Source organism: Fundulus heteroclitus, chromosome 22 (genome assembly GCF_011125445.2).
Source record: "Fundulus heteroclitus isolate FHET01 chromosome 22, MU-UCD_Fhet_4.1, whole genome shotgun sequence".
NCBI classification, from domain to species: Eukaryota; Metazoa; Chordata; class Actinopteri; order Cyprinodontiformes; family Fundulidae; genus Fundulus; species Fundulus heteroclitus.
Genome location: NC_046382.1, coordinates 15,740,518 through 15,765,880, shown reverse-complemented (window position 1 = coordinate 15,765,880; position 25,363 = coordinate 15,740,518). Strand labels below are relative to the sequence as shown.

Genomic DNA, 25,363 nt, shown 5'->3' with positions numbered 1-25,363 from the left:
AATGGTCCTCACAACCACTATGGAGCGTTTTTCTTATGGATAAATCTTATCGCACTTTCACAAACACCTACAGGTGCTTGGATTCAGGTACTTACAGATTCACTTCTATACATAAAACCCCTATAATTATCTTCAGCTGTCACTTTATATATTTCATATTAAATAATACTGTATATTCTTCAGTGGTGGTATCAAGGTTGTTTGTACGTGTAATACTTTATCTCCCTTTTAGCATTTTGTTTCATCTGTTTCTCTCTTTTTTTCCTCTTCTACCATCCCATTTCTGTATCCATTGAACATGAAATAGTCCCAGCATAAAATCTAATAAAATTTATTGCATAAATTAGGACTGCATGATATAGGGGGGAAAAAAGCATGTAGGTAAAATAGAAATCATATTGGTCGAAATCGATAATTATCAACAAATTCAAAACATTTATTTTAAGTGCAGCCCTGGCCATTTTATGCTGTTGCTTAGTAACCTATTTTTAGATACAGAACACACAAATACTGAATTCAAACTCCAACCCTTTATTCAACTAACTTTTTGCAAGTTTTTTAAAAAGAAAAAAGTGTGTGCTGTGAACTCTTTGAAACAGGTGGAGCTTGATGACAGAGCATTCCTGGATCCTAGAGGATGTAGTGACTAGTATTAACATATAAGGCTAGAATGTATAAGGAAGGAAATATGTTATTATATTGATCCTTTTTTCTATCGTCGATATACACAGGGGCCTATGCCCCTGTAGACCTGGTCCTGGCCTCTGTTACGGCCCCTGTACTAAAGACATGATATTAAACAAATTTCTTACGATGATATATGCTGACAAAGATACCGTGACTGATTGGTCACTTGGACCAATCGTATGTTTTACATTTACGGTTTTACTCTAACAATAATTAAAAAGTTAAGCTGTTTCACGTTTAGCTCCAGCCGTAATGAGATAGGATCAGGGGTCATTGTTTACATTTCAATTGTTTACATAAATCACTGCTGCACCTTTATCCTGAAATTTACTTCAATTTACTGTGATTTTTCGAGCTGACAAATAAAGTTGTCTAAGTCTAAGTAAGTCTAAGTCTGCGACCTGCAGTTCCAGAGCCACAAATGGCTCTTTGATTCACTTAATATATTAAACACTGAAACATTGACCTGTTTAGTTTTTTTTTTTTCCCTCAATCTTTTGTTCTGTGCCTCCATGAAAAAAACACTGGCCCCACCCTGGCCCCCCTGCTCAATTTGGTGTAGAACCACCACTGGATATACGCCTATTCAGGGGCGGTTCTAGACAGGGGCCAACAGGGGCCCACGCCCCTGTACTAAAAGCATGATGTTAAATAAACTTCTCATAATTATTTATTTGCAATGGCAAAGAAACCATAACTGATTGGTCACTTTGACCAATATTATTTTTTACCTATACAGCTTTACTCTAAAAAGAATGTAAAACTTAAGATGTTTCACGTTTAGCTTTAGCCGGGGGGGGGGGGGGGGGGGCAAAGTTTTCAACCGCTAGATCAGGGGTCTGAAACCTGCAGTTCCAGAGCCACAAGTGGCTCACTTAATATTATTACACAGTTAAATATTGCCATTTTATTGTTTTTAATTTTTTTTTGTTCTGTGCCCCTGTGAAAAAACACTGGCCCCCACTTTGGACCCCCTGGTAAATTTGGTCTAGAACCGCCACTGCGCCTATTGATCGATATATATTATTGAATTATAGTCCAGGCCTAATATAAAACAGTAAAAGTATGAAAGCAGTAAGGCTCCGCTTGTGAAAGTAAAATCTGTTGGGCTCTTTCTGGCATTAGGACAACAATTCTCAGTGTTACATTACCAGACAGGACAAAAAAACTGTACTTGATATAAAATTCTGATACTCCGCAGCAGTTAGTGTTTCCGACTTTCCTTGAAGGCACCACGGGTGACGCTTCGCTTCTGATGAAATCGAAACTTGCGCCTTCCTGGGCCTCGGTCGGTTCCAGCGCTGACATGAGACCGGCGGAAAGCCAGTGCTCCTCAAACGCTGTTCCAGCTCAAGATGGAGTACGCAAACTACGTAGCTAAGCTAAACGAATACACACAAAAGGAGCGGCTGGGACTGAGGTATGAGGACGTCGCAGCTGTCGGACCGGATCACATTAAAACGTGAGTTGGTGAAAATTGTGGGATTCGCTCGGAAAGAAGTGTTCCTCCTCCTGGAGAGGCTCCTGCGTGTTCGGGTATAGTTCCGCTGCAGCACACCTATAAACCTGCCATTCATTGAACTTTATTAGAAGAGCTGCATGTTGAGTGTAGAGTAACGTAAATATTGTGGTGCAGGTTGTTATGCGCTAAACAGTACCTCTAATACCCCAAATAAAGGCTAATAATGCACCCCTAATGCTCAATTCAGGTCCATTTTATTTTTAGAGCGCCGATTCATGATACACGTCATCTCAAGGCACTTTATAAAGTCAAATTCAATCAAATCATACAGATTGGTCCAAAAGGAAACCCAGCAGGTTGCATCAAGTCTCTCCAAGCAGCATTCACTCCTCCTGAAAGAGCATAGAGCCACAGGGTCATCTGGATTTTTGATGGCATGCATGAAGCGACAGTGGGGAGGAAAACTCCCCTTTAACGGGGAGTAAAACCTCCAGCAGAACCAGGATCAGTGTGAACGGTCTTCTGCCTTGGTTAGAGAAAGTTAGAGAAGACAGAGCAGAGACACAAAAAAGCACTGAAGCACACATTGACCCAGGAATCCTTTCTATGTTATATGGTAATAGCGGATGATCTGTCTTCCCTGGATGATGTCACAGCTAACAGAATGTCCCCACAACAAGTCCCCTAACAGGACAGAAAATCATTTACCTGCATGTAATTTATTATCTGTATGAATCCAGTTCTATAAAAGCTTCAAAGGTTTGTTTGGGAATATTAGTGAATAAGGATTAGAATAAAGACCAAGCAACACTGCAGACAGGTCATGGGGGGAGGATGTGGACAAGTTTAAGGCAGGCGTAGGTTAAAAACCAGGATTCCAAGTTTTAAACAGCTTGCAGAGCTGCATCATCTGAGAACAGAAAGAGTGTGGCACAGCTGCAAAGACGTGGCTTTTAATCAGAAAAGCATCCAAGAGGTCCATGGTGACGCTGGAGGAGCTGCATAAATCCGCAGCTCAGGTGGGAGAACCTGTCAGCAGGACAACTATCAGTAATGTGGCCTTTATGGAGGAGTGGCAAAAAGAAAGAAACTGTAGGAAACCATAAGAAATCTATTTTGCAACTTCAGCAGCATGCTGTGGAGATGCTGGATGGAGCCAAACACGGGACAGTTCTGGTAGGAAACCTGTTAGACCCTGCATAAGACTGATGTGGAGGTTGACATTTCAGCAGATCAACCATAAACGTGCAACCAGAGGTGCAAAGGAAGGACTTATGGTGCACCTAGGGCTGGGCAATAAATCGATGGAATTGATTAATTTGAATTTGCAACTCCTGAAGATTTAATTTTAGAAAATTTCTAATTTTTTTTGTGCCAATACACACTGGGCTTTTATTTTCAAGCCACATCGCGCAGCCCTAGTTGAAGCATGTCTATGGGGCCCAGGCCCAGTCAAAGTCCTGAACTGAAAACTTGTGGCAATGTTCAGACCCTCTCCATCCAACCTGACCAAGCTGGAGCTATTTTGAAGAAAAATGTTGCAATAAAACGGCATCTTTAGATGTGCAAAGCTGCAAGAGGCAACCCCCTACTAAAAGAGATTGAATTAAAACACACACCACACTTGTGAAATGATAATAAACAAAATGAAATGACCTTTTCCTGCCATTCCATGTCTAAACACCACTTTATGCTTGTTTAGCACACAAAATAGCCAATATCAGTTTGTAGGAATAATCAGCAAAAATACCATCCATATATGTATTTGAGAATGAAAATCTAAATGACAAAATATATAAGTCAAAGTCTTTTACAAGGCCCTGAAATTAGATACAGCTACTTTTGAATGGAGCAAAAAGCCCATGTAGAGCTAAGTGCTGCAAGTTAGCTCTCGCTATAACCACCATGATGCACAAACAGAACTGTTGCTTTATCCTCAGTTTGTGCATCTGTCCCTATCAAATAAACTCAACAAATAAATTAGAAAAAATAATGCATTTGTTTTGACTCCTCTGCAGGTTTACCATACAAGCCGTTGTGAATGGAAAGGCCTACCCTGAAGGCGTGGGGAAGAACAAGAAAGAAGCCAAACAGAATGCTGCTAAAAACGCTTTGGAGCTCTTGTTGGACGAATCTTCAGTTTCTGTGAGAATCCTTTAATCGCTGCACTGTGTTTCCACTGATGTCGAATACCCAATGCGTGGCCCACTTTCTTTTAATCCCGACAGAGAGGGAGCGATGCCGAAACTTCTCCCGCTCGGGTCCAGCAGAAAGCGAATTACACGAGTAGGTCCAACGAATATGGACAACCCAATAAGGTCACCATGCGAGCTGCGGAGACACCCACAGGCGGACCCGGTCATTCACCCCAGTAGGTCTCCTCGCGTCACACAGTTACTTTCACAGGTGTGAATTCAGCAGTATAGGTTTTATAAAGCCCTTCTCTGCTGGTGTCATCAGATCTCGGTTTGTGGTCGGAGATAAGGAGCTTCCAGCTGGCTTTGGGACGCATCATGAGACAACAGGCAATGAAGCCTTAGATGTAAGTATCGCTTATCATCGCTTGTCTCAGGGGCGTCCAAACTTTTTGGCACGTGGGCCGAAACTGTCAAGTCAAAAGTGCTTGAGAGCCAGTAGTTGAATTAGAAAAAAATCCAGTAGTTATGTTGTCATTTTTCTAACTGCTCTACAAAACGTGATTGTTTTAAATAAACAAATTAGTCCGATTTTCTGTGGGAAAGAGACGTGTAAATCATTGTAGATCCGAATGTCATTTGCCCTATTTAAAGATCCAGTTTGCACATTATTTTCAACTGGAGTGAAGAAAAAACAAACAAACAAATTCTCTTTGGTCTAACAATATAAGACCATGATTTGGGTCTGTATTTCTTTGAAAACACTTGCTTTATTAAGTCAGTTTTGATAAATAAATGCAATGCATCATACTGTGTGTTTGAGTAAAAGTCATTGGATAGATGAGGTTCTATTTGCTATTTAAAGAAAGTGTAAAAATGGGGCTTGTAAAAGACGAATGCTTCATGTTGTACCTCTGATTTTGAATTGTAAGATTTTAACTTGTCTAATAATTTTGCCCTAATAAAAAGTTTATTTATTTGCACCAGCCACCTGCGCTGGTGGGCCAAATCTTTCTTTAAATGCTGTTGGAGTGGCCATCCAAAATCAGTACAGGGGCCTCGCCTGTCTTATCTTTACCTAAAATATCTGATTCATGGATTAGATTTAAATGTTTGTTTGTTCTGAAGGCTAGAGATGACCGAGACAGCGGCACATCAAGTCTGCATAGTGAAGTTTTCTCAGATGTCAGGTGAGCCTGATGCTTTATAGTGACTCATTAAAGGGGGGCTGGATCACTGTGTCTGGTTCTAAAATGTTTTGTTTGTTGTATTCTGCCTTTCGTGTTTGCAGTGATAGTGTAAGACGGTTGAGCCTAAGGTCTGAAACCGGCAGCTTTGCAGAAACAAACTTCATAGGACTGGTCAACTGTTACTGTCAGAAAAAAAGGCTGTGCTGTGTCTATAAATTAGAGAAAAGATGTGGCCCCCCTCACTCCCCAATGTGAGTTTAAGCGAACCTCTTTAAGCTGAATGCAAATCAACAGACTAATGGACTCTTTATGTTTTCCTCTGGGAAATTGCAGATTCTTCTATAGGTTATTGATTAACAAAAAGGAGTACCCCGTCGGTGAGGGCAAGAGCGTCAAGGAGGCCAGACAGAACGCAGCTCGACTAGCCTGGTCTGCGATGGAAGAGCAGTCCGACTGGGACAGCAAGGTACTGAGACCATTAAGGGTTTCAATGTGAGGTCTAGCTCTAGTGCTTCTCAGTGAATTAAAATATCATTGAAAGTCGATTCATATCATACGTGCATTTTTTTTTTGCAAACAGAGTGATATATTTGAAGTATTGACTTTCTTTTACTTCAGTACAAAAATGTTCTGGTGTGGTTGGAGAGACTGCTTCCTTAACACTTGTGCAGCAGACACCCTCCACAGGGAGGGTAAACCACAAAAGGTCATTGCTGAAGAGGCTGGCTGTTCACAGAGTTCTCTAGGCAAAGATTTTAATAGAATGTTTAGTGGAAGAAAAACGTTTAGTGGACAAATATGCAAAAACAATAGGGATAGCCACCACCTTGAGAGGACAGTGAAGCAAAACCCATTCCAGAGATTAAGGCAGGTATGGATTATCCCTGTAAAACCCCTTTGTTAGGTCGTTTCTGAACAGGAGTCGATGACAAAACTGTTTTACTCACTGTTCACTGTTACTCAGAGGTCCAATACCCTCCTTTCAGATGAAAGCAATGTTGCCTTTCATTTTGGAAATCAAATTCCCAGAGTCTGGAGAGCGGAGCACAGCAGAATCCAGGTCGGGGTCCAGTGTGAAGTTTCCACTGGTGTTGGTCGACTACGCTCCATCAGTATTAAAAGTAGCATTACCTCCTTTCAGGATAATGGTAACGCTGTTGTTAATAGACCAGGGGTCGGGAACGTATGGCTCGCGAGCCAGTTGTGGCTCTTTTGATGATTTCATCTGGCTCGCAGATAAAACAAAATTTCACTGCTATTGTTTTCGTCCGGGTTTTTCGTGCATGCGCGTCGGACTGGAAGGCAGAAGGCGGGCGCAAACACATAGCGGGCGCAAACAAAGGAAACTGACCAGTTCTCGACGTATTTTTCTTCTTTAGATAACGTATCACAAGATCGTTTTAAGAGTAAGTTGATGGTTGATATCGGGACATAGGCACCAGCAACTCCCGCGACCCCATGAGGAATTAAGCGGGTCAGAAAATGGATGGATGAAAGGATGTTCAGACATGTTTGTGTAACAGCAGAAAGCGGAGTCGGACATAGACCGCGCCTCAGCAGAGAGGAAGACCTGCCCGGTAGGTTAAAAAAAATTGTTCACTACGGATTATTTTGGTGTTTTTGTCTTATTAAAATGGGTGGAGGTATTGGCGACGTTGCAGCGTAAACACAGAAGTACTAGCGCGCGTGAACAAGGGCGTAATGCAGCCGCTGTCTGCAGCAGCCTGCTGCTGCTGCTTCGACTCTGCTTCTCCCGGCCTTGTCTAGCGATCGCCACCTCCCCTCCGCCGCTATTTAAGTAGAACAATGACTAGTGCAGAATTGCCTACAAGCGGGACCCGGAAGTACCGCGGACGTTACACGTGACGTCACGCGTGAACTACCCTATTGGCTCTCACTGAAAAAAATTTCCAGATATTTTGCTTTCATGGCTCTCTGAGTCAAAAAGGTTCCCGACCCCTGTAATAGACCAACAAACCGCTTTGACCAAAGGGAATCTATGGAGTTAGAAGAAGATGAGAGATACCAGAAATAACATTGCAGATGAGCCAAATGCCACTTTTAAAGCAGCCTTGGATTGTTTAACACCTCAGTAGATCCAAAGGCTGAGCTCCTCCATGCTGTGCTGCACTGATGCAGTAATTCACGCAAAAGGAGCCAAAAACCTGGTAATGATGGACATCCTATACATTACATGGACTTTTCTGAGATGCATCAGTTTGTGCATGGGGAAGGCCATGGCCTCTGCAGTCCTGTTGACTACTTCTGAAGTTGACTTTTAGTATAAAGATGTTGCTGGTTTTTACTGCACTTAAATAATTTCACTTTCTCCAAAAAAGAAAATGTTTTGCTTGGGAGGTTGTATGATTAAAGATCAAAGTCCTTAATGCTTTCACAACCTGGAAATGCACCATGACGCTCCGTTTTCATATGTTTTATTATGGTTTCAACCACCTAGAAAACTACTTTACCACCCCCCCACACACACACACACACACACACACACACACACACACAGACACACAAGCAGCTTTGGCAAGACATTGAGAACAATTTTTATGTAAGATGGCAGTCTTGCTAAAGTCAAAGCTTTGTGATGAACCTGCATGAGAATAACCTTGCAAATCATCACAAGTTTTATTTGTGTTGCAGCTGCTTGAGGTGGGGCAACTTTTAAAAATGTCAGATTGACAGCACAAATGTTGTCCTGAATGTTGAAACTGAAGACAAAAATCAGATGATTAATTTTTAATCAAGAAGGTATTAAAAAGTTCTTACTGTGACACATGAACTGGTTTAGCCAAGGATTGTACGTGAAATAAACACTGACAGTAAACAAATAAAGAAATTCTACTAATAAGAAATTCCTTTTGAAATAAATGGCCAGAAACGGCACAATTAAAAGGCTTGCAAAAACATTTTGATACATCAGAAGTTAAAAAGTTAATTTAATGCAATAACAAGGCATGGAACTGGGCTCTTTTTTTTCAGCTAAATAATTTTATGTTCTAGTTACTAATGTTGCACCACCTGGGTGTTGGTAACTTCTTTTCTTTGTGTTTTCAGGTAGCGGGGTCCGATGACTGTGCACAAGCCAAGCAGTTCCCGCCAATAATTACACAGTGAGGCATTTATCATATTTGTAAAAGATACAAGAAAAATAGTTGATACTCAGTTGAATATAATCCTGGCTGAACTTGCTGTTTTATAGGAGTTTTAGTCTGTATTTAAAACTTAACATAGTACTCAGGCTCCATAGCTAAGGAGTTTTTCAGCTAGGAAACTCCAGTGGTACTGCACTTTCTGTATTATTTGATTTAACTGCTGCCTTTACACTGTAGACCGTGATATCGTCATCTCAAGGCTGTCCAGATGTCATGTCGAGGTAAATGGAGGACCCAAGAGCAGAGCACAGTAGAGGCGAAAGAAGTTTAATAATAAAAAGAAACAAAATGTTTCAGACTCAAGACTAGCTTAGGAACTGGACCGCACACAGAGAAATGACAAACAAAAAGACGAGGGATATAGCAGAAAAAGGAGGTGGAGGAAAATCAGGCAGAGCAGCAGGGAGCATGGACTCAATGGAAAAAAAACAGTGAGGAACGGAGAGAATTTATTCTGAGACAGGATGAAGAAAAGAAGGGCAGAAACAGGTGAGGGTCATCAGGAAGCGATGAGGAACGACTAAAACAAGTTTAAACAGACGGGAGGAGAGGAGTGCGGTGAACAGAAACTGAAGGGAAACATGGAAAGAATCTAACAGGAAATATTACAAAATTAACATAGAATGAACTAAGAACAAAATCCACTTACTCATCCATAAAAGAACTAGAACTCAAAAACTCAAGCAACCCAGAGTAATAAGCATGAAAGAATAACATAACCAAAGAAATAGTCAAACATGTTTTTTTCCCTTTTTTTCTCCTTTTTTTTCTCCCTTTTTCCCTTTTTTTCCTTTTCTTTTTTCTCATTTTTTCCCCTTTTTTTCTTTTCTTTTTTTTCTTTCCTTTTCGAAGGAAATAGTCAAACAAGTAAACAAAAAAACAAATCAAAATCCAAACACCTGGAGGTTGTGACACCAGAATGCAACGGCTCCATTTTTAACTGATACAACAATGGAAGAACACCTAACCCGTGTTTTAGCATCTCTTCGTTGGCTTTCAATACAAAATAAAATGTATATTAAAATTCTATTGTATGTGTCTAAGTCTCCTAACGGTTGAGCCCCATCGGACATTTCAAAAACACCGTTAAAGTCAACAGGTGGAAGAGCTTTCATCTTTGCAGCGTCCTTCAATGACTCTTTCTATTTTATTTATTTATTTATTTATTTTTGCGGCTCTAGTGGCTCGCTTTTTCTGAAAGTAGGCTGACAGGAAGGGGGGTAGAAGAGGGGGAGAGACATTCGGCAAAAGACTGCGGGTCGGATTCGAACCCGGGTCGACCGCGTCGAGGACTAAGGCCTCTGTATATGGGTCGCGCTACCCGCTGCGCCACATGCACGCCCCTCAATGACTCTTTCTAAACCAATTTTTACTCCTTGGCTTTCAACCCAGTATGAGGCATTAAATACTAAACTACTTTCTTATGTGTATGTTATGCTTCCTAATTCTTGTTTATGTTACTGTTAGACACTGTGGTCAGCCTTTTTGGAAATTTGAAAGTGCTTTATGATAGGGCTGAGCAATTAATCGCCCGTGCAATATAATTGCAATTTTAATAAAAACTATTTCCAAATTGCAGACGTCTGCAATTTTTGGCTTTGTAACAATAGGTAGATAAGACGTGTCCTTTAGGTGTCAGTAATATGTTTAAAGTGGGTTTGCCTCCACATGGAAGCAAACCCAGTGAGAAAATGTGATTTTATTATTTGTTATAAAGTTTATATAATCAATACTTTTTACCATAAACTTTCAGGAATCTCACCATAGTATTAAGTAGCGATCAAACTCTTTAATACATAGACTTGTTTGTTGGTTGCACTTTATGTTCATCAAAGACTAATGTCCAACTCAATTAAAAGCTATCCTCTTGAATGATAATATTCTGATTAATAAAAACAGTAACATTTCATGTTTTAAATAGTCCTTGTTTACAAACATGTTTATCTACTGGCCATTTTTGTTGCTTGTGGTTAATGCAGAGAAAAGTCAAAATTAAAACGCAATTATTGTTTAAATATATCACAATTTTGACTTTTGGCAAAATTGTATAGTCCTACTTTATGATGAAAGTGTTAGATGGTTATACGCCCTAATAATGTGTCTCTATGTAATCCTTTAGGTCCCTTCGTCATCCAAATCTAAGCCTTGTGACACCGAGCACTAGCGAATCAAATGTTTGCAGGGTTACACCAAACCCTCCCAATGATCAGGTCAGTTATTTCTTTCCTTTCTTTCCTTTACAGAACATATTACAGAAGTTAAAATAAGTATTCATCGGCAATATTTGCTCTTCTCTATACAATTTTTACCCAAACACATGTTTTCACTTTGTGTTTGGAGCTATTAAGACACTTCTACACTTCTAATATTTAATTTAGAAGTGTAGCACATTTAGTAAAATTATTGTCTTTCTGTATTTTCCGAAGGTGAAAAGTCCAAATGTGAAGCCTAAAATAAAGTAAGCCATCACATCTATTGTAAAGCTGTTTGATTTTTTTTAACACGTCACTGGTTAATTGATTTTCTTTTCTTTGTCAGAATTGCAGCAAATTTTCAAAATGCCTGCAAGAGCAGCAAAGAGGTAAAGAAAAAAGTAACAGTGACCGTTTATTTCTGTGGTTCTTACTCAAAATCCTCACATCTTCATTTTGGCTTTTATTAAGGATATGGTAAATTTTGCAATCAAGGAGAGAGAAAATCCTCAGGGTGTAAAAACGTCAACCCAGTCCGTTTCAAGGTATGAATATTTAATTTCCTGAAACAATTTCTTTTCACAGTGGTGGTCAGGAGTTTACATCCAGCTTACATTCCAAGATGTATCATTTGGATGACGTGTGGATTCACATGTGTGGAGAAAACTCACACTTATGAAAGCAAATATTGATGTTAAAGCTCACCTGCAGTTAGATCATTATTTCAGTCTGGAAACAGAACAGTTCAGACGTCTCTTTAATTTCCCAAGGCTACATCTTGGTTCATCTCGCTTAGAGCCAGTTTGTATTATGTGATGAATAGAATACTATGTTTAATGAGCCAAAAATATGTGGATCTTTTTAAATACAAGATATTTTTGTTGTATGTTTGCCCTAATTTTCTATAAATCCTTTTGTGTTTGTTAAAAAAAAGATTTTAATTTAATACAAAATGCAACAAGACATAAAAGAAGGCACTGTATTTTTTAAAACAGATAAGAATAAATAAAACACGTTCTCATCTGGGTCAACATTACTAATCACTTTAATGATATTAGTCCCAGCAGGTTTACAACAGACTATGACTCCATCGAGCGACTCGATAAAGGAACCTTTGGCCGTGTTTTCAAGGCGAGACATAAACTCGAGGGCAAATATTATGCCGTAAAGATTGTACGCTTCAAAGAGTGAGTAAAGGTTTTATTGTTTTCCCCAAAAGTGAAGTGTTTTATTTTTTTGTTGTTGTTGTTTTGGAAAAGATAACATTATATTAGGGCTTGGCTATATATCGATATTTTAAAAATATCAAGATTTTTTCAAAAAAGATATGAGGTGAGACTATATCTGGTCAATGTTGCGTTACTATTGTACTTTTATGTATTCCAGTAGGTTATTTTTCACCCGTTTCTCATATTTATCTACAGATGTTTATTAAAATCTCCCTCTGAGACATCTGGGATAAAGCTTTGATTCAGAGATGCCTTGTTATAAATACTTAATGAAAAGAAAAAGTTATCAAGAAAAATATTGTATATCGGCATTCAGCCTGAAAATATAGAGATATTATTTTTATTCGTATTGCCTAGCCCTACATTATATCCGGTAAAAACACAAAGCAAGCTGTTTTTGTTCTCTAAACGTTGCCCGTTTGTTGTACTGTTTTGGATTAGAAAGACTCTGGAGGAGGTGAAGGTGTTGTCGGACCTGAATCACTGCAACATTGTTCGATACCACTCCTGTTGGCTGGAGGACACGGCCCACCAGTGGGACACGTCCACGGAAAGCAGCAGTGCTTCACAGTGAGTCCTCAGCTCTCTGGAGGTCTCCCACTTATTAAACATGGAGATTATTTCACCTCTCTGGTGTTTACTCTGCAGGTCTTCCACTGACCTTGCTGTCAAGTTCCTCTACATTCAGATGGAGTTATGTGAGATTAAAACACTAAGGGTTTGGATAAGTGAGAAAAACATCCAGAACCCCAAAAAATCCCTCAAGGATTTCAGGAGAAGAGAAGAAGGTCTATCCATTGCTCTGCAAATGGCCAGTGGAGTCGAGCACATTCACTCCAAGAAGCTCATCCACAGAGACCTGAAGGTGAGGCAGAGGATTTCATCCACCTGAACCTAAAACAACAACTGGAGTTAGTTAACCACAGTGACCCAGAGTCTTGCACAATATTTATACCTATTTTTTCTTTTCATATTTTATCACAAAACATAAACTTTTGATTCACTGGCTGATTTTGACCAACTGCAATTATTGAATGACACATAATTACAACAGGTGGAGAGGTTTTATTTCTAATTGGGGGAAATTATTACTATCAAAATCTTCTTGAAATAAAAAACTTTACCCACTATAACAAAAAGTTTTTCTTAACAGGATTACCAATTATGGCTTTAATGTATTACACTTAAGTAGCTCAAATCATGTTTTTGTTGCTGGGAATAGACTAAATTTGTCTCTATTTTATTGACTGACTACTTTTCTTTTATTATGGCAAATGTTTAAAACCATTTTTAAGTTTTGGATCTAAAGAGATCTACACATCCACTTAATTAAGAAAATCTTGGTTGATTAAAATATTGCATGCTTTGTTTTGTGCTTTGTTATAAAATGATATTGTTTTGGCCTGCAAGTGCTTTTGACTTGTACGGTATTGGTCTACATGTAAAAAATGTGCATACCACTGAGATAAACCAAAACAATGCTGTTGCATAATATAGACTTTTTTACTAACAAAGGTTTGCAAAGTATTGTGTTCCTTTGAATTGACACCACTGTACCTTAGTCCTCAATAAATGACAGTAGAATAAATGTCTACTGTTTGTTTGGTCAACACTTGTGCAGATTTTGAACTATGTGTTTATATTTCTCATGAAACTGCTCATTAGCCCGCTAACATCATGTTCAGCCGGAACGGCACAGTAAAGATTGGAGACTTTGGTCTCGTCACGTCGGAGATTGAAGATGATGAAGAGAACCAGAAAGAGAGGAGGGGGTACAAAGGAACGCCATCTTACATGGCTCCGGAGCAGGTGAGCAGAGCTGCAGATGTTTTGCTTAAATATTTCATGAAATGTGTCAGAAGGTGTTGGGGCCTTATGTTAATGCTGTCTGATTTTATAACAGAGGGACAAGATGCTTTATGACCGAAAAGTGGACATATTTGCTTTGGGGCTGATCATTTTTGAACTGTTTTGGAACATACCCACTGTCCACGACAGGGATCAGGTAAACTTGTTTTTGTGTCTGTTAAACTATTTCTTTGTTGGTCTGGACCTATAGGTTGGATGATGATGAGCCTTTTGTTTTCGATTTTCCGGCAGAGTCCATCAGATATTTATTTAAAATCATCTGGCATTTCACAAAATTCAGTGTCCTATGCAGTCAACCAAGGTTGCCACGGCCTTTGGAAGAGATACAGGCCTACAGCATCACAGAGAAATTGGCCTCTGTGCCGCATTATAATTAGGTTTCCTAGACACTCTCATCAACATAAGAAATAAAGAAGACATTATTTTACTTGTCATTTATTGTTCAAGCCTGTCCACATCTGTGTGAACCTTTAGGATCATGTTTAAGAAATAAGCTCCTACACCAGAATATCAATCTACATTCTTCAGCCTCCTGTTTTAGACTGTTTCAAACCTTACGGGGAAAGTATTTGCAGAAATGTTCTGCTCGTTAGATTTTAACCGTACATCTCCAAGAAGACACAATTGCTGTTAATTAAAGAGGCAGTAGAAGCATAATTTTATGAAGAGTTTTGCTGTTATTTAAAAATGTGTTTTGGAGATCCTCCTCGTTAATTTTAACCCAACTAAACAAGTTTTTTTCTTTTTATTGCTGCATAAATTACTAGATGTGGGGCGATGTCAGAAACAAGAAGCTTCCTGATGGATTTCTTTATCATTTTTCCCAAGAGGTACATGACTATTCTCTGAATTCATAATCTTAATTTTCACTTGGCAGATTGTAAAGCTGAAATAAAATTTTAGTTCAAGTTTATTGAGGCATAAAAAGACACATAATATCTAACATTACAAAAAATGTTAAATGATCAAACAAACTTCCAAGCATAGATTTTTTTATATATATATTTTGTGTGGTTAGTGGTCGTTATTCAACAGCAGCTTGTCATTGTTGTGCAATTAAAAGCTTTTAAGTAATTTAATATTTAATCAACCCTCTGTCTATTGTTCTGAGAATATCAACCCAATTTGGCTTTGATATTAAGACAATAGGTGGGAGGGGCATTTGTGCTGTAGCATTATCTAACAGCAAACTCCATACATGTGGAATAGATAAGTGAGAACTTCTCTTGAAATATAATAATTTATTAACAAAAGTAAATGCCCATCCACTGCTAAGTTATGATAAAAGAAACTATGTACACGCACGAAAAAAAGAACAAAAGAACAATAAAATGGTTGAAAACCATCCCAAAAAAAATAATTAAATTATTTTTAAAGTTCAGTGAAGATCTTTAATTTAGCAAACCAAATTTCATCATAAGGAATTTGGCATGAGGTCAGACTATCTTAACTATTTGAGCACAAAAATGGGCATGTCTTCAGCCTGTTCAGAGTGCAACTCAAAGTTAGATAAAACATTATTTGACAAAATAATCTTTTAGAGTTAGAGTTTAGGGTTTGCTAAATAAAAATTCAACAACCTTCAGGACACTTGATTTTTAATTCATGTAAAAAGTTTACCAGAAATAATTCGAAGTGAATTGGTAAATTAAAATGGTGGAGGGAAGCTTTAAAGGGACGGACGAGCAGAAGTTATGTGGGACAGAAACAGGCGCAGCTAACCACGAGGCAGCTAGCTTGATAGTTTTCTCTTAAGTTTCACAAAATAGCATTAATCAACATTAATGTACTGTAATAATGTTATGCAAATGCACGTGGCATTCTCAGACAATTGCAGAGCAGACAGAAACAAATGTTATGTTTAAACTGTACTATGTTTAACTTGGCTCATAGCAAGCTGTTAGCGTTAGCATCTAACAAACTTCAGGAAGCTTGTTTAAATGGACCTGTTAGTCATATTCAATGACTAAAAGTTCAAAGTAATAAGCAGAAAACTACAAACATTAATGTCCCATCAGTGTCAAAAATGTATGGAATTAAAGTTTGTCCTTTTTTTTAACCTTAACACAACTGAACATACATTAGGTTCAAAAGGGCAAACATAAGAGAACATAATGGCTTGAATGGGACAGAATGATCAACATTATCAATAGATGCGGTCAGGCATTAAGATCTAGAAAACAGAAAATTAGTACACCAGTTCTGTCTAGAGAGGATAAGGCTAAATTACCACAAACTAGTGAGAAACATGTGGATGGACACTCAAAACATTTGACTTGGTTTAACAGGGATTTATACCAAATGATCAGACAATGTATGTAAACTTCTGAATTTGAAGAATATGTAAAAAATTATTATTCTGGTATTTAGCTAACAGATTTGTTTTATCCTAACTGACCTAAAACAGGAAATGTTTTGTCTGGTTTATTGTCGGACAGTGAGAGGGAAAAGGTTTATGTGTTTTTAGATATATATTTATGCAAATGTATTTATAGTCTGGTAATATGAGTCCAGAAAAGTAAGGAAGGTGGGAATTAAAAATGTGTAGAAACCATGTTTAGCAAAAGATGAAGAACAGGCTTCAAATAATTAAATTAATGAAACATTTTTAAATTGTAATACCTGTGTGCTGCTGTGTTTTTCTTCCAGAGCCAGATGATAAAGGCAATGCTGTGTGTGAAACCAGAAGAACGACCAGAAGCATGTAAAATAAAATCAGACTTAGAGGAGCTCAAACGTTTACTTGCAGAGCTTAAAATGAAACAACATGAGAATAAAACTATCTGATTACTGCACAGAAACGTTTGGATCCCTCACAAGGATCAATTATAACGTTCAGTTCTATTGGACTAAGTTTTAAATGATGCAGTGAAACTACTTTTAAAGACATATTTCTGAATGCTTGAGCTTATTGACTTGATTTAAGGACATTTGAGATACAAGAACCAACAAAATCTGAACTTTAATGTCTGATAAATAATTTTTAACCTAAAAAAAATCATTGTTGTTTTATATATATATATATATATATATATATATATATATATATATATATATATATATATATATATATATATATATATATATATATATATATATATATATATATATATATATATATATGTGTGTATATGTGTGTGTGTATATTCAAGCTAAAGGTTCATATCATTATTTCAAAGTGATCACATTTTCAATGACAGTCTTTCGGATTTATTTTTTGCTTTTAAAACTTTTGCTTAAAAAAAGTCTAACTTTTAAAATTCACACGATATTTTCAGTGCGCTGAGATTTAACCGGCTCATTTTCCTATCTGAAATTCATTGTTGAAAACTCAGTATGGCCAATCCAATCACAGTTAGTCACATGACATTATGAACAACTGTTGTGCCAGACAGTGATGGTCATCCAAAAACAGACAATTGCAAAGGTGCAGGTCAAAACTCTAGAAAACACAAAATTGTCTTTCAAGGTCTTTAGCAGAGGTTTGTCTCCTAATAGCTTTAAAACAAATGCAGACCTAAGGTTAGGAAAAAATAATGGGAATAAACAGAAAATGCACCACATGGGAACACTGCATGTTACATGTTTAATAGTTACCCAAACATGTGTTATAAATCAAGTTGTAACATACTGTTTCATGTCCCAAAAACAATACGACAGGCAAATGAAAACATTAAACTCATAGTTGAGTTGAGTTGCTTCCATAATAGTTGACCGCTTCTAGTTTAGTTTTCCCTGAATATGAGCGCCATACAATTGTTACGTCACGTGATTAACAGAGAATGACTGGGTGGCTGGTGGTCCTAACTGCGCTGGCATACTTTGGTAATGTCTGTCATCGGAAGTGACCCTGGCTCAATCCGAATACCCTTATAGAGCTAGGACTCTTTAGCCAAAGCAGAAGTGTGTCAGCGATCATCATGATAAGTACTGTCTGAATAGTGCAGTCGGTAAGGAAGGAGGTAGGAAAGGTAGCCTGTATGCTTCCCCCTGCAGCTAGTTTTCCCTACGAACCCCATGACATTCCTTAATGGCACTAAGAACCCTTTATGTATCCCACAATTCTTTGCGTGACGTATCAGCAAAGTCCACCTCACAGAAATCAACAAAAATGTCTGGAGAGAAGAGATTGTGCACTTTGTTGTTCGTTCTCAGAAGGCTGTAGGCCCGGATTTGACTAGAATCATCCATGTCACGTAATGACGTTGAAGTTAAAGGCTGTCCGAATTCTGCACAGCAGTTCAAAACTCCTTTTCTCCCCGCAATAGAGTTCTCACTGTTGACCTGATCAAAGGTCAAGGAACAGGAGCAGGAGCTAGAAACTATTATTAAGGGTATTCGGATGGAGCCCCTGCCTGTGAATTTCAGGCGCTGAATTTCAGAGAGTGAAATGAGCCAATCAAATCTCAGCACACTAAAAAAATTATTTGAGTTTCAAAGGTTTAATTTTTTTAAGTAAAAATTTTAAATACTGAAAACTAAAACCTAAAAACAGTTGTTAAAAATGTGATCACTTTGAAAAATTATGTGAATTTTTTTGCTTGAAGCCAAAATCCCTACTGAAATTTCAAACACATAGAAATAATGTTGATAATGAGGGGATGTAAAATTCCTGCTTGCAATGTATGTGGGAAGGGAATGATTGAATATTTTTATTTCCTTTATTCTGATTATACTCAGTTTTTATACTGATGTGATATTTCCATTGTGGTTTTAATCGAGTAAGTTGACATGCACTTTATTACTTTATTTTGCATTTTTCTCTGCGGGATCCAGACTTCAATGCAAAATAACCACCTGCCCCGGATCTCCTTGCTTTGGCAACCATTGCTTTAAAGCAGGGGTCTTCAACCCTGGTCCTCAGGACCCACTGTCCCGCATGTTTCAGCTGTTGCTCTGCTTACACCCCCCTGACTTAATTAAATGGGTGAGTAACAGGCCTCTGCAGCCCTTGATGACTGCTTAGGAGGTCATGCAATCATTTGATCCGGTGTGGTGGTACAGAGACATCTAAAACATGCAGGACAGTGGGTCCTGAGGACCAGGGTTGAAGACCCCTGCTTTAAAGCACTGGTTGTCAAAGCAAGGAGATCCGGGGCAGGTGGTTATTTTGAAATTAAATCTGGATCCCGCAGAGAAAAATACATCCATGAGAGTTCAGACGTTTTAAACAGTTCTTGCATTAAATGTGTAACGAAGCTCTCCTGTATCTGAAGAGGTTGGAGCAGAGCAGATGTTGGTGATGCGGATTGCGACAAATGAGGTAATCTAACAGTTGAGCAATTTTAAACGACATCTTATCTTGATTAATTCAAAATATAAACACATTCCTATGCAGTTTTGTGTGTTCATTTGCTGCAAAACAGCAAATGAACAAAGCTCTGATTACCACTGCAGCCTGTGTGTACTGTGTCCTATTCTAATTGAAGCTGCATGAATTACTAATTGTATATATTCTTTGCAAACAATAGTAATTATTTCTGCAGTAAAACTTACATTTTTGAGCTTTATGGGTGGCTAAATGTGAGATGAAGGACACTCCAAGGCTGACATAAACCAGCCTTTGATTGGCTTACTGGTAGGTCACCCTACTGCCTGCTCCCCATAACCCCAACCCCCGCTCTGCTCGGACTACACAGATACAATTTAGCTTTTTTTTTTTTTTTTTTGCAAGAACTGTTTCAGGAGCCAAGTCTAGTGATGGTAATTACCTCTGTTATTCATAGCATGACCAGCAGAGTTGAGATGTGAACGCCAAGTTATAGATACAGGTCCAAGCCTTGAACATATCTAAATAACAGATAACTTTTTAGCTAGTTTACTTTTATTTAAATTAATAATACATACCAAATTGAGTGACATATCGATTCAGAATGTTGCTATAGTTTCTAAGACATTTTGTTTTCTGTGACTTTAAAATAATTTTCCATGCCTGCAATTTGTCTTACAGGTAAACATTATAACAGTAAAGTTCAGATTTTCTCTTTTAAATTTACTCTTCAGTGTTTCTCGTGTTTTTACATCTGTTCACTAAGCTCTTGCATTTTGAAGAATATTTACCCCAATAGCCGTTAACAAGGAGAAAACATGTTTCGTGATGATGTTTTGTGTGTCCAGCACTTTACTTGAAGGAGCAAAATAATGGAATCATCGGTTTTATCATGTTAATTTTTTTAACACAAATAACATCATGAACAAATAATCACATTTTGGGCTTTGAATGTCACCTTGTCAAAGATTAGCTATTTAAAAAAAATTTATGTGTTGAATATGTCGCATTACAACATTTGTCATTTTAATGACAGACCAAACTGGAGAATAAAACCATGGGAAAAATTTTAAGTTGTTTTTGTCTTTGTTTTCCTGCTGCTGTGTGCGACATTATCACCAGACTTTTTGAATTGAGAAAGCTTCCTGGATAGGAAGCGAAACGTCTTCAAACTACGGAAAACAAGTCCAGTTGTTTTGGTTTTTACTTTTTTTTTGAATACCCGCATCTTTCTTTAAGACAGTTTTGCTTGTGATAGCCATGCTGCTAATTAAAAGTACAACTCCATCTCAAACATCCCGTTCGTCACTAAGATTATTGAAACTGCAGTGATTATTCACCTCGGTGCAGCATTCAACAACGTTGATCCCTCTATTCCAAGGGTCTTCAACTCCAGTCCTCGAGGTCCAGTGTCCTGCAACATTTATGTGTCTGTGCATTGTAGTGGATATTAATATTTACCAATTAAGTGAGCACACAACTCATGAAAAGAACAGGTGCACCATGTCTTATTTATTTCTCTTCTTTAATAATATTACTTATTTAATTCAAAGGCATGAGCGTCTGAATGTCTCTGTTCCCCAATGCAGTCAGAAAACAAAGCGAAGAGAATTAGAACACACTAAACTTTTATACATTGTGGGTTAACAAAGAAAGTGGGAGTACTCTTCAGAGGAGTGCACTCACTGGTAGGATCCAGTTCCTATCTAACCCCAACTCTTCTCTTTGTCCTTGGATGTGAAAACACAATAGTAAATTTGTAAGCATGTGAGCTTCTTTCACGCAGGATAGTTATGCAGGTGCATCCAGACCAGATATGATCAGCGTTGCATACATCAATAAAATTTCCAGCTTCAACACACCTGAGTCAATCAGGTAATTAGCAGGACTCTGAAGAACTTAACTGCATACCGAGGAGGTAATTCAGCCATTTGATTCAGGTATATTGGACCAGGGTCACATCTAAAAGCTGCAGGACACACACCTGGTGGACTAGAGTTGAAGACCCCTGCTCTATTCTGTTGTAGCACCGGGATTCCCCAAGGTTGCATATTTGTTCCCTTCATATTCAATATCTACATGCTCCCCCTATCTCAGATTATAGCGAACAACAATTTACCACAGCTATGCAGATGACACACAGTGGCATTACAATGTCACCAGGTGACTATGAACCAATTTAAGTGCTGGGTAAATACACAGAAGAAATCAATATGTGGATGTGCTATTATTTCCTTCAACCTGAATGAAAACAACCGAAGTAATAATTTTTGGAGTGATCAAGTGTCAGCACACAGAAACCACTGATAAGTCCTTGAATCACCTGAAGAATATTTCCAGGACGAAAGGACCAATGTCTTAGCAGGATCTCCTCCATGTGTTTATCTTTTATTGAATTAATTACTGCGACGGCGTCTTCACAGGTCTGCCTAAAAAGTTGATGTAGAACACTGCTGCCCACATCATCACCAGAACTAAGAAAGTAGTTCACTGAACGGCTTAGCACCTAAATACATTACAGATGTGTCGTCAGAGTATCAACCATCCAGACCACTCAGGTTGAATGTTCAAATTAAGCTGTTAACTAAAACATCATTAGTTTAAGCTTGTAGCCTAACGTTTCGTCACCTACTTTCATTATGCCACTGCAATGTGCTTTTCTCTCTGGTTCTGTTCTTATTTTCTTTTCATGTAAAGCACTCTGAATTGTCTTGTTGATGAAATGTGCCGAAGAACCTCTATTTGCCTTGCCCTGCCTTGGATTTTCCAGCTGTAGGTACATTGGTTAAAAAAAAAGAAATGGTGTTTGGTAAAATGTTTTTTTTTTTTCCAGACCCCTTGTTTGCCATATTTATTTTGTTTTTTGACTTACTGTGCAAAATTTCAAAAATAAGAAAGGCTCAATCCCATCTGCACGGAGGTCAGGGACCTACTGCTTCATCAACCTGTGTGCCCTAAATACTTTTGGATAGAACAAACAATATATAAATAAACATGCCACTACAAAACAAAAGGTTATATTACTTCTACATTCTATATATTTCAAGATGTGCACATTACTAGGATTTTTTTAAATTTCTGAAACTGAACATTTACAAATGAGTTACAGAGCTAATGGCGACAAACATAAAATCATACTTTATTCTTGTTATGTGCCAATTAAGTTTAAAAATGTAATTTTTTTTTTATATTTATCAATGTCTTTGTTTAAAATGCATCCATTATAAACAAAGACAAGGAAAGAGGGTGCCTAGGGTACACCCCAGACAGGTCGCCAATCCATCACAGGGCATTTGTTTAAAATACTTTGCACCATGTTTTATAATTTAATCAACCAATAGTAGTTTGGTTGATTAAATTTGCCTTGCCTAGTAGTGGAGCTACTATTGATACTAATACATTTATTAATTAATAATTTTAAAAACATTTAATTTTTTTTCATGTAATTTTATATCCTGTTTTACATATCCAAATTACTTTATTATATATTTTATATCTTAATTGACTTTCATATGTTTATCTATGTATTGATATCATATTGTTTATTTAAGCATTTGATTTTTTTCATGTTTTTTCTTTACTTATTGATGCCTTCTTTTTTATATCCTACATACTATTGGTCAATTAAATTATAAAACGCGTGGTAAAGTAAATACACGGTATATTTTAAACAAAGACATAATAATAGATATAGAATTCAAATTTTTAAGTTAAATGGTACATTTTAAGATAATTTATGTTTCTGATTTTATTTTTAATTGTTAGTTTCAGTCCTCCATACAGGACCAGTGACGCGCTCAATTAAACAATGCCGATTCAAAGGCAACTCATACATTTTTAATATCACTGCGTGCTTAAAGAAATTGCGTAAAATAATCAAATATCTTCCAGTTTTTGTCTACAGAGGGGCACCAGGCAAGGATGCCCTCTTTCTCCATCACTTTTTGCCATCTTTATAGAACCTCTAGCAGCAACAATCAGACAAACAAAAGCTGTAAAAGGTATAAAATGCATGAAAATAGAGCACAAGATTAGTCTGTACGCGGATGATGTATTACTTTATCTCCAGCATTCAAATAATTCTCTTTTACAAGTAATTAGAATACTAGAATCTTTCTCTAAAGTATCAGATTACTCGTTAAACTGGTCTAAATCTACGGTACTGTCAATTAATTGCTCTCTCGAAAACTCCCTAAATTTACAAATGCAATCAGGAAATATTAAATATTTAGGTATTACTGTGTCGAATAAATTAACAGATTTACTTAAACTTAACCATGCCCCACTTTTAAACAGGATAGAAGAGGACCTTGAAAGATGGAAATCGCTTCCAATCACACTTATGGGTAGGGTAGCTTCAATAAAAATGATGGTCCTACCTAGAATTAATTATTTATTTTCAATGGTCCCCAATAAACCATCATCTGACTGGTTTAAATCTCTAGACTCTGCCATTTCTAAATTTCTTTGGAAAGATAAACCCCCACGTATTAGCTTAAAGACAATACAGAAGACTAAAGACAAGGGAGGATTAGATCTGCCTAACTTCCATAACTATTACTTAGCAAATAGGCTACAATACATCTCTAAATGGATAAAAAATAGTCTTTTAGATGAGCCTTGGTTAGATATAGAACAGGAAATGTGCAATAATATCATGATTTCAGATCTGCCGTTTATAAGCTCAAATATAAAACGGCATACATGCTTCAAAAATATCAACATTAGTTCTACTCTGACAGCATGGTGGGAGTTCCTCAAAATGACAAAGTCATCCCTTATCCCATGCAGTCGTACACCTATCTGGAATAACCCTGATATCCTACAAAATAATAAAATGATAAACTTTACATACTGGAAGAATAAAGGTATTAAATATCTGGAACATCTACTTGACGGAACCGAGTTCATCAATTTTGCTAAACTAAATATGCAATATGGCATTAGTAAAAATAAATTCTTGGAATATGAACAACTTAAATCTATAATTAAAAATAAATATAAGCATATTAATGGTGGTTTACAAGTCCCAACTAATATAATAGAGTTCTTAGATTTAACCCCCCCCCCAAACTACTGTCTAAATCATACAGGACACTGACTAAAATAGATGATTCGATATCTCTTCCTATAATGAAGTGGGAACAAGATTTATCAGGCACCTTTGAACAAAATTTCTGGGCTCAGACATGTCTAAGAACTTTCAAATTGACTAGAAACACCAACTTACAACTAATACAATACAAAATCCTTCACAGAGTACACTACACAGGACAAAGATTATTCAAGATGGGTCTGGCACAATCTAATATCTGCCCACACTGCATAGGCAATCATCCTGATAATTATTTTCATGCGTTATGGTTATGCACACCAGTCCAGAGGTTCTGGACACAGATATGTAAGGACTTATCAAGGTGCTTGAGCTGTAAAATTACACCATCCCCATCAGTTTGCCTGCTCGGTAAATTTGAGGAAAGTCCTCTGAAAAAAGAAATAGTTTACATGGTATTTACTGCTTTATGCATCGCAAAGAAAACTATCCTCATGAATTGGAAAAGTAAACAAAATCTCAGTATCAATCAGTATAGAGATCTTTTGTTGGATCATATTAATCTAGAGACAGCATCTGCTTCCACATCTGAATGGTCTCTTTGGGCTCCTCTGATCAACACCATCACTTAGTGGAATAGGGGGCGGTGGGTTGCTTCCTGCAGGGCGCAGTGGCTGGATGGAGGGGTTCCTGGGGCCCTGGGGGCACTTGGAGTAGGGCGCCTGGTGGATCCGGCTCCGGGGTCTGTTGCCCCCATCTGGGAGGAGTTTGGGAGGCCTACGGGTGGCCTACAGCAGCCGCTTGCGGCGCTCTTTGGGAGCTGCGTGTTGACGGACGTGGGTTACTGACCTGGTAGCTGTGCTGCCGCTGGGTGGGGCCGGGGTGGGTCTGGGGGTCTGGGGTCCCTGGGGCGCGCCGCCCTCGGGCGCGGGCCCCGGCGGGGCCTCGGGGGTTCCGGTTCCGGGGGGTGTGCCGCTTTTGGTGTGGGCCGGCGCGCGCCCGGGTGTCCGCCCCTGCACAGGGCCTCTGGTGCGCGGGGGGGCCTCGGGGCCCGTTGAGCTGGTAGGGGCGCATGGTCATTAACACCTCTGGGCAGATGCTCTTCTCCTTCAT

General features: G+C 38.1%; 1 protein-coding gene across 2 annotated transcripts; it reads left to right on the top strand.

Annotated features, from left to right (window-relative positions):
• The first annotated feature begins 1,953 nt into the window (after positions 1 to 1,953).
• Positions 1,954 to 16,916, top strand: LOC105934715 (interferon-induced, double-stranded RNA-activated protein kinase). Of its 2 annotated transcripts, XM_036126033.1 has the most exons (19): positions 1,954 to 2,149; positions 4,168 to 4,294; positions 4,378 to 4,520; positions 4,610 to 4,691; positions 5,413 to 5,474; positions 5,576 to 5,725; positions 5,808 to 5,940; positions 8,541 to 8,596; positions 10,758 to 10,848; positions 11,065 to 11,096; positions 11,177 to 11,219; positions 11,302 to 11,375; positions 11,889 to 12,017; positions 12,501 to 12,629; positions 12,708 to 12,924; positions 13,725 to 13,868; positions 13,963 to 14,064; positions 14,696 to 14,758; positions 16,578 to 16,916. In XM_036126033.1, exons 1-19 carry the CDS (start codon positions 2,043 to 2,045, stop codon positions 16,713 to 16,715), a joined length of 2,022 nt encoding a protein of 673 aa, XP_035981926.1. In that variant the 5' UTR covers positions 1,954 to 2,042; the 3' UTR covers positions 16,716 to 16,916. The 2 variants fall into 2 exon arrangements, with proteins under 2 accessions (XP_035981926.1, XP_035981927.1); XM_036126034.1 differs by lacking the exons at positions 14,696 to 14,758; positions 16,578 to 16,916 and adding an exon at positions 14,160 to 14,686.
• Positions 16,917 to 25,363: the final 8,447 nt, after the last annotated feature.